This window comes from Elephas maximus, chromosome 14, assembly GCF_024166365.1.
Source record: "Elephas maximus indicus isolate mEleMax1 chromosome 14, mEleMax1 primary haplotype, whole genome shotgun sequence".
In the NCBI taxonomy this organism is placed as follows: domain Eukaryota; kingdom Metazoa; phylum Chordata; class Mammalia; order Proboscidea; family Elephantidae; genus Elephas; species Elephas maximus.
Genome location: NC_064832.1, coordinates 35,957,194 through 35,970,643, shown reverse-complemented (window position 1 = coordinate 35,970,643; position 13,450 = coordinate 35,957,194). Strand labels below are relative to the sequence as shown.

The window sequence follows — 13,450 nt, the reverse complement described above, 5'->3', positions numbered from 1 at the left end:
CCACCCAGTGCTGGGACAACATTCCATCCCCCTTGGCGATCTCTCCTTCTCCACAGAACACAAGTGTGATGTAATCAATTATGTAATAACCTCCAGGCCAACAAGGCCTAATCAGGTCTGTAAGCAAGTAGTAAATCACCTTTTAAAAATTACCTAAAATATATAAGTCAATCAGTTACTTGGAATATCCATTTAGTAATTACTCAAATGAGAAACACCTGTGGAAAAACAGCTTTTGATTTTAATAATTCATTCTTATTTGGATTTTTCAGAGGATTTTAACTGTATTTTCAAATCAAATTTCACATACAATATTCGCCTTCCAAGATTTCATGGGAGATTCACATTTTTAATAAAACAAAGCTCCAAATTCCACTAAATGGAGAGGAAAGTTCACCACTATTTTAATACACTGACATGAATTTTTTCAAAGTTTTGACAATTACCACCTTTGGTATTGAAGAGCTTTGTTAAAAACAATAAAAGATGAACAGCTAGGGATTGCTATTCACTCTAGTTTTCTTTTTAAAGGAAATGCAATTACTGTACAGGTAACCCCTTATTTAAATCAAAGTTATATAACCTTCAAATTAACATGACAAAGATTTTCTTAAGGCCTCTTTAAATTCCCCAAACGTCTTGATGGCAGTGCCATGAGCCTTCTGGCAGTCAGCAGTTGCACTCTTTATTGCTTGAACAGAAGGCCTGTGTCACCATCTAACTAGTCGCTCTGAGCCTTGTAAGATGCACCAAGCTCCATTCCCATTGTCGTCAAGTCAATTGCTACTCACAGCAACTCTATAGGACAAAGTAGAACTGTCCATTGGGTTTCCAAGGCTATAAATCTTTATGCAAGCAGGCTGCCACATCTTTCCCCTGCAGAGTGGCTGATAAGTTTGAACCACCGACCTCTTGGTTAGCAGCCGAGTGCTTAACCACTGCACCACCAGGGCTCCTTGTAAGCTGCACACTGTCCAGTGATTCTTTTCGGGGAGCTCTAGGTTCTACACACCTATCACTCTGCCACAAGCTCCACATTAAAGACATGAAGGATTCCAAGTTAAGGCTTTGTCCTGCCAAGAGCTTAGGTAGGCCTTGGAGCTTGGGAATGCCCCATTGGGACTGCCATGGTGGGGAGGGGCTGTTGCTGAGGTCACTGTGTCACCTTGCTGACATTGCTCCTAGAGCAGGGGAGCCGCAGGCTCACTCCTTAGGTGCCAATAATGCCTTCCGGTGCTCTCAATTTTCACTTCAATCCTTTTTACAGTCTTATAGGAACCAACTGAGAGGCACTTCCTTGCTCACTTGTTCCCATCTCATATCCAGTACAGGAAACCCTTCTGCAAACCCCAGACAAGAAGCATCCTGTTTTTTGCTTGGGCATTTCCAGGAGCTGGAAACTTACTCCACTCTAGGAAAGACATCCCAACTCAGGGTGACAGTTCTTTAAACTGAAATCACTATAATTTCCATCTTTTGACCCTAGAGCTGCTTATTGGAATTACACGCAGAATGAGGTTCTTCCCCTCTCATTTCAGTCAACACTGAAGATTAAGATTTTCATGGACTCCTAGAGTTTTAAGGCCAAAGGGAAACTCAGAGATTCTTTCAGTCCCCTCCATCAGCCCAGATGGGTGAAGTGACTTGCCCAGGCCGTATAACTAGTTAGAAGCGTTGAGCTCATCTTTGCTATTTCTTCCTTTATTGGCTGAACAATGCAATGTCTACTTCCTTTCACATTTATACTCAATCTACTTGCACTCCTATTTTGTCCAGCCCTTTCACTTCCCCTCAGGGTTTTACTATTCTAACTTGACCTTGAATCATTAGTGGAAATGACTGCAATTACATTAACACTGTAATATGGAAACACTTGTTTATCAACATTTTATATGCTTTATTGAAAGTTGACAAGTGCAACACTTAAATACAGTGACACCTTACAACTGTGTAGAGAACATGCACAAAAACATATGCATTATAACTACTATACAGGTAATATGCAGAAACTCCTACTGGGAAATTCTTTTCATTAGCTAGAACTGATCATTTTTTCAAAGTATTCAACCAGCTCAATCAAAAGACTTCAGCAAACAGGGATTTACTTCAGGATATCCAGCAGCTAGAAGATTTCAGATTACACAAAGAGACTAACTGTGCCAAGTCTTTCAATTTCTTCAGGTGTGGTTTTCTTCATGTAGTGTTTTACATGTAGATCCAGATATAAAAGACAATCCACACCTCTTCAGACAGCCAATGAAACATTTAAATTTCAATCTGTACAACCTAAATAGTAGTTACAGTCCTCTATTGTACAAAATAGTTATACTACATACACAAATATACAATAAGCAAAACAACCTTCATGGTAAAGATAGCTTAGGTCCCAGCTACCTGTCACCATTCAGTCACTCTAATAGCTATGTGTCATTCACTGTTTCAGAAAGAGGCACAGGACTATTGTTGTTTATGGATTTTGATGACAGGAGTCAATTTGTACAATGAACTGTATGCCCCCTCAGTATAGGTGAGACTATACAGTCTTTAACCTCCCTTTCAAGTGCCTCCTGGGGGGAGAAGAGGAGAGAGGCCAGTCCACGTGGAACTCCACTGCTTCATAACCCCATGGATTAAACTACTTGCAAGCAGGAGAGAACTCTTGAAGTGGGGGGTGGGGAGCTGGGCAGGGATGGAAAGGCACACAGCTCCTCAGCATGAATCAAACCATTTCTCAGGTATCTGCCAAGCTGCATAAGGTCCCAGTATATCCATGCTCATTCTCTCATTAACCTTCAATTCACCCAACCAGGAAACTTCTTCAAGCCAAAAGCATGTGAGTGTTTAATACTGGGGAAAAAATAAAAAAAGAGAATGGCGTATGTCAGTCTCACGTCTCTTTTGCAGCGAGCAATGAAATGGGTGACTGTGGAGGCGGATTCCCGCTAGTACATCTTCTCCGGTCCGGTCGGTTCAGTTCAGACGGCGGCGTCAGCCAGTTCTGCGGGGGCACGGGGGCTATGCGGTGGGTCCTGAGCCCTGGGACACTGGCTGGGCAGGGGGCTGTGTGGTCCCCTGTGGCTGCGAGGTGGCAGGGGGAGAGCCAGTCTGCAGCTGGGCCTGAAACTGGGCAAGCTGCTCAGGACTGGCTAGCGTCTTCAGCAGATTGTTCTCCTGCTCCAGCTGGGAATTTTTCTCTATGAGTTCTTTGATCTGCTCTTTGAGAACCTCCACTTCCTCTCTCACGGCATACATCAAATGGCTTTTTACCAGATCCTGAAAAAGGGAGAGAAAAACAAGGCTTAACTCACTATTCACTATTCTCCTGACTCTAGACATCTAAAGCATTGTTTTGCCTGCCTCTCCCTAACCATTTACACATCCTGCCTTTAAAGTTCAGGAAGCGACTTTTGGGTTCGTCTACTGAGTACAACCACGACTGCACGATACTTAAGTTTAATGTATCAATGATCGAGCTTCTTAAAAGTCTATGCCTTCTCTAGAGACGTTAGACAGGTATGCACCGTCCGGTTTCCTGTTGGAGATGGCCAAGCGTGCTGAGCGCTCCAGCCTCGGGGCCCCGCGCCTCCCGACCCGAGCGTGGCCAGCCGGCCGCCCCACTCCGTCAGTCCCTGCCGCCCGGAGCCGCCACCCTCGGCACCAGCTGCAGCCAGTTCCTACCGAGCCTGTTGCCGCATTTTCCTCCCTCCACCCCCACAGCCTTTGCGTGATTAAGCTGACATCACAGAAACCTGGGCAGACCTCGCAGCCAATGGGGGCCCGAGTTATTTATAGCTCCGAATTAAAGGTTCGGAGTTTGCCTAGCAACAGCGGGCAGAGAATCCCGTGAGAAGAGCCACAGGCGCTGCTCCAATAACAAAGAACAGCCAAGGCGGAAATAAAAAATAGGAGAAATCCAGGCAGAGGCTGAGAAAACAAAACTTTTCTCCGATTCTCCTTTATTGTGCGGCAGCCTGCGGCCCTGGGGGTCCGTTTGTGCAGGTCTAGAAGGCCCCTCCCCTGAGCGCCCCACTTCTGGGCTCCTCCCGGCGCCCCCGACCACCGGCCAAGCCGTCGGCTCCCCGTACAGCCACATTGCCGGAGACGCGCCCGCGGCCGGTGGAGGCCGACGGCCGCAATCCCCTCTCCATTCCCGGGCCCAAGGGGACATCTCCGCGCAACCCTACAGGGAAGGAGAACATTCCATGCCCTCAGGGCCCCTTTCTCCTTCCACGGCAGCCGTGGGATGTGGCTTTATGCTGGTGAAAGGGAGACAGCGCCGGCATTTCTCAATGTATGAAGAGCAGTCCCCATCAGCTTAACTTACGGATGCACGGGTTCCAACCCGAGACACCTCGCTTTTAGTGCTGTGCCCACATTTTGTACGAATCATCTTAAATCGGTACATACCATAGCTTGCTCGATTTTGTTGTCAATAGCTACCACACTTGCACCAGAGGAGCTGGAAAAGAGGGGAAAAGATCATGGATGAATGGAATTCATCTTAAACATCCAAGGTAAAAACAGAATCTCCCAGTTCTGTGATGTTACCAGCACCATTTTTTGAACATTCTTTAACGGTATGTAAGTAACAGATCACGACCGCCACCAGCCACTCTCTGACTAACGAATATCCAGACATTTCCCTACTTCAGCGAGCCACAAAGGACTAAATTACATAACGTGGTAAAAGCCGGTTCTCTGCCCAGACCTGCGGAGAGGCTATTCTGAACACATCGCAAAGCAACATCCATGTCACTTGTAGTCTCTCAGCAATGGACAAAGGAATTCCCCTGGCTAGCTTTCACCTGCATTATTACAAATCTCTCACTCGTAAATTTAAAGGAACTATCTCAGCCGACATTTACCTATTGTCAAGTCTCACAGATGCGTTTTCAGTCCCCAGCAAGGATGACAAGAAAGAGATTGAAAAATGTCTCAGTTGGTAAACTCCTAGATCCATCGCCACTGGTCTACACCATTGGGATTTCATGCAATTGCAGCCAAAAACACCCTCGCGGAAAAAAAAAAAAAAAAAGGGAACACCTGCAGCCTTGTTTGAGCTAGATAAAATCGTCTAGCTTTCTGCAGCCCAGAAACAGAAATCGCCAGCCCTAATTTAAGGAGACCCGGCTTCTAGGGCTTGGCGATCCCGGGGAGATGCGGATCCCACGGCTGTGCGAGTAAGCCGGCAGGTCTGCAGCCCAGCTCCACTGCTATAGACCAGGTCTCCCAGTCTTCGTGCAAAATATATGCCGGGAGGAGCCGCGGCGATTGGCCGGCACGCCGTTGGACCCGCCTCTCCGCCCTCCCCCGCCCTCCTCCCGCTTACCCGCCTTCCCCGCTCCCCGCCCCCATCTCCCGATCCCGCTCCTCGGGTGGGCTGGCTCAGGCCGCGCTCGGTGGGCTCGGGTGCGGGGCAGCCCGGGGCTTCCACGGTTCCTCCGAACGCTGGGCGAGCGCTTCGGCACAAAATGTCAAGGGTCCCTGAAAAAATACGATCGGGGCCTCGCACGTGCTTACGTTTAAGGAAGTCAGACCCCGTCCCGGAGCTGGCTGTCCCCGCGGCTGCAGAACGGCGGGAGCTTCCTATTTGCAACCAGACCCGTCTGCGCTACTGGGCATGCCCAGTCCCACCGCCAAAGACTAGCAGGAGCTCGAGTGTCTGGATTTCAATCATCTGGTATCTTCCAGGCAGCAGTAATGGGAGGGTTTTATAGCAGGGTTTACTTTTAAGGATAACAACCGTACTGTACTAACACTTTTATTTTTTTAAGCCGGGGGTTTTAGAGGGAAAAATCATATTTGCAATTTGAGAGATAATAGCTTTCCATGAATTTATCAATTACTTGTAGAAGCAAAACAAAAAACATCATATATTCTTTGCTAGGCATATATAAATTGAGTCCAAAAGGGATCCACTGGATGAAATCGGGTCCTCAAATTGTCCCCAGTGCTATAAACATTAAAATTGCACACACACAGCCCTATGAATACTTTCTCACCGGTAATTAAATATGACTTCTTCCATCCATTGCTAGGAAAGTCAAGTCCACAGGCTGAACCCTATATAGCCTTATTTTCAGTAAGTCCCGAAGGCAAGCTTTTGAAAGTGGAAATTCCACCAAGACTCAATCCTATGAAACTCCTCATCTTACATCAGAGAGATTGAAAATTACTTATTGTAAACTGTATACAAAACACAGTTCCTTGAAGTTAGTCTTCTTGCCCATTCACAGTGTCCAGAACCAGTAGAAAAAGGAATTTACCGGCGGTTAAAAAAAAATTTTTTTTTTAAATAGCTAAGTGATCAACAGATGCAGCTAAGCGTTCCCTTCTCCGTTTCACCCTCAGGGCCACACTGACCAAATAATTCCCTTCTCCCAACCAAAATCAAGAGATTGAATGGAGTGTAAAATAGCCTGACCCCTTACAAAATTTCCTTTATTAATTTAAAATATTTGCAAGGACGCTTTAATTGAGGTTATACTTTAATATACTATAAATCTAAGGCCTAAAGTTTGCTTGATTATAGTAGGTTATAAACGGTTTGCGAGTCAGTATTTTTAGGCAGGCATATTTAACCTCTACAATACTGCCCTCTAATGGCAGGATACTATAAAAACAAGCAGAAATCTACAAAGTCCTCGGGGAGGCTTCTCTAAGCCATCAACGTGTATGCCATGGCAAACAGTTCCAATATGAAATTTGATCATAGAATACATATATTCTATTTATGTATATATAATTCTCATTCTCTCCCTCTTCCTCTCTCTGTCTCAGCATCCTTTCCTAAAATTGCCATCAGAGCCTTTGGACATTCTTTTAAATTGACCCAGTGCTGGCAGAGTCCATCTGGTTTTAGAAACTGTCCAAAGTGATTAGGGACCAAAACTGTTGGACGTAGACGATAAAGAGTCATTCTCTCTTGGGTCAACACACCAAAGTGTGACTGACTATAAACTAATAACATTCTTTTTCACTGTAAGTTTCTTATTACTCCCCCAAATTTAAGGCTTTACTTTTAAGTAACAAATATTTGTTAGCATACTTATGATTTACAAAACATTTTTAATATATATTATCTCATATGGTACAAATTTCTTTAAGAAAGACACCCATTTTCAGGAAAGGAAACAGACAGTAAGTGGAAGCTTAAAAAATCGTAATTATTTGGAAAGTAGGCATGTGGTCCCCTGTATCAGTGCTAAACAGAATTATCTATTATTAACTACATGATAATTTTTATATTTTAAAAACGTAAAGTTGTGACTAAAACCAAATGTATGCTTAAGTCCACTTACATATTTTAACTGAATGCCAACTCCATAGGAAACATTTTAAAGAAAGCATCACTTTAAGGTATAGAAAGAGCTTTGAAAACCAAAAACTCTAAGGTCATATGAAAAAAAGAATTTTAAATGACTAGCTGGAGTTTAGGAAGATTACAGACAGTCCCTGGTCAGGACCTTGAGTTTGTGGCAGGTCGGAACAGGTGCGGAGGGTTCTTCCTTAGCATTACAGCCTTACTTTCATGTAAGAAAAGGCTCAGGAAGCCTTTTCAGTGATTTAAAAGCTGCATGTGCAGCAGGTGAAGGTCGCTGTGACGAAGAATTGGTTGCCAGTAGGGGCTGGTTCAGTCCTTTCCAAGTGAGGGCAGATTTGCATAATATTACAGGGTAAGCACGAGTTGTAAGTCAGAAGTTCATAACCCAGGGACTGCCCATACTGAATTCACTGAGTTTTACTGATTTATGCTGTTCTTCAGCACAGAAAGACAGAAGCTGGTTGGGTTTTTATATTTGAAACATTTCAACTACTCATCCATTGTATTAAGCCACAGAAGCAAACAGAAGCAACCACAGTCTATTTAATGCATTTCCCTGCTGAAGGACATTGGGGTCATCTCCAGTGCTTTTACTATTTTAAATAAAATGGCAAGAAACATCCTTGTACATACATTCTTGACACTCGTGTCTGTATTTCTGGAGAATTTGCTGGATCAAAGGATATGTAACCAAAAAAAAAAAGATTGGAAATATAGCCCTAGGTTATGTGCTACCTTCTTCAAAACTGGGATTTTATATCAAAACTGAAAAGACATAATTTAAAAAAAGTAGGCAAAGGAAATGGAGGAAAGTGCCATAGGAAAAACCCTTGGGTCAGAAATGTCTGAGGCACAAATGACTGGAATTACTTTCAAATGTTCTTCTATTTGCAAGACAAAACATCTACTTGTCAAGTGTCCATGAAGACTTGCTGAAAGGAGGGAAAACACTACAATGCCACCAGAAAAGACCCCCAAAGGATGGATGATGTTCAGGGCACTTGACCACGATCAGGAGGTCTCACTTAGGTGGGAAACCTGCAGTACAGGAAACAGCCTGGACAGTCCCGATTTGGGTGAAAACAGCTCTTTAACTAGAGCTTTTTGTTGTTGTTGTTGGCTGCCCTGGAGTCGCCCCAACTCATGGCAACCCCACGTGCAACGGAAAGAAACGCTGCCTGGTCCTGGCCGCCGCCCCCCCGCCGCCGCATGATTGGTTTCGGATCAGAGCTTTGTGATCCGTAAGGTTTTCATTAACTCCAGATATATTTGAAAGTGAAATTGGAGCGCCCTTTTTTTTTTTTGTCTAAGACTAACCCTACTTGGCTTCTAGTTCAGTCACCTCTGCTTACTGGTAGTAAGCACACTACAACAGGAGGAAGGGGCAGGGCAGGGGCAGGGCCTGTGTGTTTCCAATTCAGCAGCACATACCTTTCTTCCACACTTGTGCTGACTTGGCCAACAGAGGCACGGTTGGGAATCGACCAGTCATACAGGATGACCTATTACTGCCCCTGTCCAAACTCCTTGCAAATTTAAAGTGACTGCCAGGAGAGAGGCACGTTACGCTGCACCTAACCAAAGCATAGCTGTCTAGGGACTCTCAGGCCACTTCTGCTTTTCTAGCTCAGTCTCACTAGGCACTGAGCGCAGGGATGCCAGATTTAGCAGATAAAAATACAGCACTCCGAGTTAGCTGTGAACTTCAGGAAACAGCAAATAATGTATTAGTATGAGTATGCTTCATGCAATATTGGCTGTTTATCTGAAATCAAATTAACTGGGCACCCTGGAGCATAATATACATTAATGAACAAAATCTACCCATGGGTAATAGGATAAAATGATGTTTCTTGAAAGGGTTGACATTGCCAGTCAAGAGTGCCTGAGAATATTTCAATGATTTTCCTGAATAAGGCAATGTAGTAGATGTTAACAATATTTTGAGCCCTTTTCTCCCAGATTGATATAGCTGGTCCTATAATGTAAGCAACGAAGTCCTCGTTAGGCTATTAATTCTAAAAAGTGAAGTTTGATCTTTGGACAAACACAATACTGCTGGTAAGAAATACACCTGCGGTAAAGCTACAAGTTCATCAGAGGTGTTATTTAGAAAAACAAGAGCAGTGAGAGGCCTTCTTAAATAAGACACATGTTTGAGGCCCACATACTGTCAGAACAAGAAGCAATGACAAAGAAATCAAATGAAGAAAAAGCTGTTACATTCAAGCGTATTTTAAATTTCACTGATTTACACAGAAAGACTGGAAGATAAAGTTGAGAAAATCTTCCGAAAAGTAGAAAAGAAAAAAAGATGGACATTGGGAGATAAAAGGTAAGAGACTTAAAGGACAAATCTAAGAAGTCAAATATCAAAATAGTACGAGTTTCGAAAACAGAGAACAGAAAACAAGAAACAATTTAAGATTTTTTTCCAGAACTAAAGGGCACAAGTTCTCCAGATTAAAAGAGATGACCAGATGCCCAACAAAATGAATTTAAAAAGCCCTACACCAAAGCCCACCGCCACGAAACTTGAGACCACTAAGGATCTAGAGAAAATCCTAAAAGCTTCCAAAGAGGAAAAAAAAAAAGTTGTGAAGAACTAGCATCAGGATGGTTTTGTTGGTGGCCAGAATATAATGGAGAAAATGTCTTTAAAATTCCAAGAAAAAATTTTTTATCTAGAATTCTATACTTGCCAAACCATCTACCATTGAGTGTAAAGCATAGAATAAAAACATTTTCAGGTATTTCTGCAACCAAAATTGAGGAGTGAATCAATGAAAGGAAGACTTGAGAAATAAGAAACAGGGACTCAAACACTGGCAAGGAGGGCAGAGAATCAGCAGCATGATGGTGAAGGGAACTCTCAGCTGCCAGACAAGCCTAAGCAGCAACTGGTCTGTAATGGTGCAGGAAGATGGAGGACTTTGGGAGGGAAAGCTTTGGGGAAGGGGGGAAGGAGAGAATAGACGGACTATCTGATGCATCCGACCATTTGCAGGGGTTTAGAGGGAGCTAAAGGAGCCTGAGTAGCACAAACAGCTAAACACTCGGCTGCTAACCTAAAGGCTGGCAGTTTGAACCTACCACCTGGTGGTGCTGTGTAAGAGAGGCCTGGTGATCTGCTTCCACAAAGGTTACAGGCAAGAAAACTTCATGGAGCAGTTCTACTCTATAACACAGGGGTTGCCATGAATCTGAATCGATTCGACAGCAACGGGTTTGGGTTTTTTGGATTTTTTTTTTTTTTACCCTGGTGGCATACTGCTTAAGAGCTACGACTCCTAACCCAAAGGTCACCAGTTCAAATTCACCAGTCGCTCCTTGGAAACCCTACGGGGTAGTTCTACTCTGTCCTATAGGGTTCCTGTGAGTCAGAACTGAAGTCAGTGTATTTTGTTGTTACAGATAGGTATGAGATGCCCTGGTGGCACAGTGGTTAAAGTGCTCGGCTGCTAATCAAAAGGTTGGCAGTTAGAATCCACCATCCATCTGGAGAAAGATGTGGCAGTCTGTTTCCGCAAAGATTTACAGCCATGGAAACACTATGGGGCAGTTCTACTCTGTCCTGTAGGGTCTCTCTGAGTTGGAATCAACTTGACAGTAGTGGGCTTGGAATGATAGATATAGGACAGATCTATTGATGCAGTTAAAAAAGTTAAAAGACAGTTTTCCAGGAAACAATACAAAGAAAAAAAGATAAGTTCTTAAAACTTATATGATTATATTAAATTTTAAAATATTTATTGATTTAACTTTAATAATTTAACTTTATTGGAAGAAAATATATACTAGGAATAGTTTAAAAGTGCTAAATCCTAATCTGTTACAACTTGAGTAAATAACATCTAAAATTGAAAAAGTAAGAAATAAAAAAGCAGTACAAATATACCCACCCCAGTGCCATCGAGTCGATTCCAACTCATAGCAACCCTACAGGACAGAGTAGAACTGCCCCATAGAGTTTCCACGGAGTGCCTGGCAGATTCGAACTGCTGACTCTTTGGTTAGCAGCCGTAGCACTTAACCACTATGCCACCAGGCTTTCCAGTACAAATATATTAAATAAAAATGTGGAGGTAAATATGAGAAAAAACATAACTAAAAGTTAAAAGTGACTGCCTCTGAGGAATAGATTTTTGGGGAGTGAAAAAGGGAACTGCTAATTTTTTCTATTCATTTTATTAGATCTTTATGTATGTTCATGTATTATTTTGATTAAAAAGATTTTAAAGTAATAGATGAGAAGTGTACTCAGAGAGCAATCTGCAGAGGTTCCCCCATCCCCCAGGTTTCAGCTGAGTACTTATCAACTCTATTTGATCTTTATGTATGTTTATGTATTATTTTGATTAAGAAGATTTTAAAGTAATAGATGAAAAGGGTACTCAGAGAGCAATCTGCAGAGGTCCCCCATCCCCCAGGTTTCAGCTGAGTACTTATCAACTCATGCATGTGAGGAAACTGTTGAGGCTGGGAAAAAAACACCCAAAAGAAGCAGGCAGAACAATTTTCAGAAATCACACATGGTTGGGAATAGTCAGTGCTACCACCAGTCTGAATGGAAAAGCCTCATAATACACAGGATACCTGGTACTCAGAAAGATATTGCCTAAAACCAAAAAAACCAAACCTGTTGCCGTTGAGTCAATTCCGACTCATAGCTGCCCTATAAGACAGAGTAGAAATGCCCTACAGGGTTTCTGAGGAATGGCTAGTGGATTCAAACTGCTGACTTTTTGGTTAGGAGCCAAACACTTAATCACTACGCCACCAGGGTCCCAGATATTGATCAAGGAGTGAGGAAAAATTAACCTAGACTGAAAGGTGCTTTGATCCCATGTAAAGCAACTTAAAGGAATCCTTGAAAGGATCAAACTGTTTGCATATAACTTAATGTAGTCCCAAAACAAAGCTCAAGGATATTCAATAAAACATATCTAATTCCCAGTAATTCACAATGTCTGGTATCCAATAAAAAAATTAAAGATAACAGTCTTACAGCAAATATGATAACAATATATGGGAGAGCTATGTTGTTGTTGTGTGCCGTTGAGTGGACTCCTACTCTTAGTAACCCCATGTGACAGAGTAGAACTGCCTCATGCTGGTTTCCTTGGCTGTAATCTTTACAGAGGCAGATTGCTCTGGTGGCACAGTGGGTGAGAGCTCAGCTGCAAACTGAAAGGCTGGTGGTTAGAATCCACCAGCAGCTTCCTGGGAGAAAAGACCTGGCAACGCGCTCCCATAAAGATTTGCAGCCTACAAAACACTATGAGGCAGTTCTACTCTGTCCTATAGGTTCACTATAAGTCAGATTTGACTCGACGGCACACAACAGTACAGTATAAGAAAAATGTATGACAAAAACAGAACAAAGGGTATGAGGGGAGAAGGAAAGTATACTTTGTAAGGTTCTTATATTACTTGAAAGTAGATTGTGAAAAGTTAAAGACGTACATATTACAAACTCTGAGCAACTAAAATAATACAAAGAATTACAGCTAACAACCTAACAAAGGAGGTAAAATGGAATCATAAGAAAATATACAATCTAAAAGAAGGCAGAATAAGAGGAAAGGTAGAATAAGGAATAGAATAAAAACTAAAGAGCAAAATGGTAGATTTAAATCCAATAATAATTTTTAAAAATCACATTAAATGTAAATAGCCTCAATTAAGCACTTAAAAAGCAGAGATTGTCAGAAGGGATTTAAAAAAAAAGCAAGACCCAACTATATGCTCCCTACAAGAAACAACCTTTAAGTATAAAGTCACAAATAGGTAAAATGAGAGGATGAAAAAAAGATATGCCATGTTAGCAAAAATCGAAAGCGACTACATAAATAAGACAAGATTAAAGAGCAAACAATATTACCAGGAATACAGGTCATTTCATAATGATAAAGGGTCAGCTCATCAAGAGGTCATAAAAATCCTAAATGTTTATGCACCTAACAATAGAGCTTCAAATATATGAAGCAAAAACTGAGAGAGCTGCAATGAGAAATAGAAAAATCCACAATTATAGTTAGAGATTTCAACAACCCTCTCTTAATAATTAAAAGAACAGATAAACAGAATATAAGTAAGGATACAGAACATTTGAATAACACTGCC

The 13,450-nt window shown here is 42.4% G+C and overlaps 1 protein-coding gene across 3 annotated transcripts in view; it reads right to left on the bottom strand.

Moving 5' to 3' along the window:
* Positions 1-320: 320 nt before the first annotated feature.
* TSC22D1 (TSC22 domain family member 1) overlaps positions 321-13,450 on the bottom strand; it is a 154,551-nt gene continuing 141,421 nt past the window's right edge. The window contains exons 1-3 of one of the 3 annotated variants that reach the window (XM_049852935.1): positions 5,521-5,570; positions 4,408-4,459; positions 341-3,273 (exon numbers count right to left, since the gene is read on the bottom strand). In XM_049852935.1, the coding sequence (XP_049708892.1) occupies positions 3,016-3,273; positions 4,408-4,410 (261 nt within the window). In that variant the 5' untranslated portion in view covers positions 4,411-4,459; positions 5,521-5,570 and the 3' untranslated portion in view covers positions 341-3,015. Of the gene's footprint in view, positions 3,274-4,407; positions 4,460-4,865; positions 5,243-5,520; positions 5,571-13,450 lie in introns of those variants that run through there. The other 2 variants (XM_049852934.1, XM_049852926.1) reach the window with 2 other exon arrangements.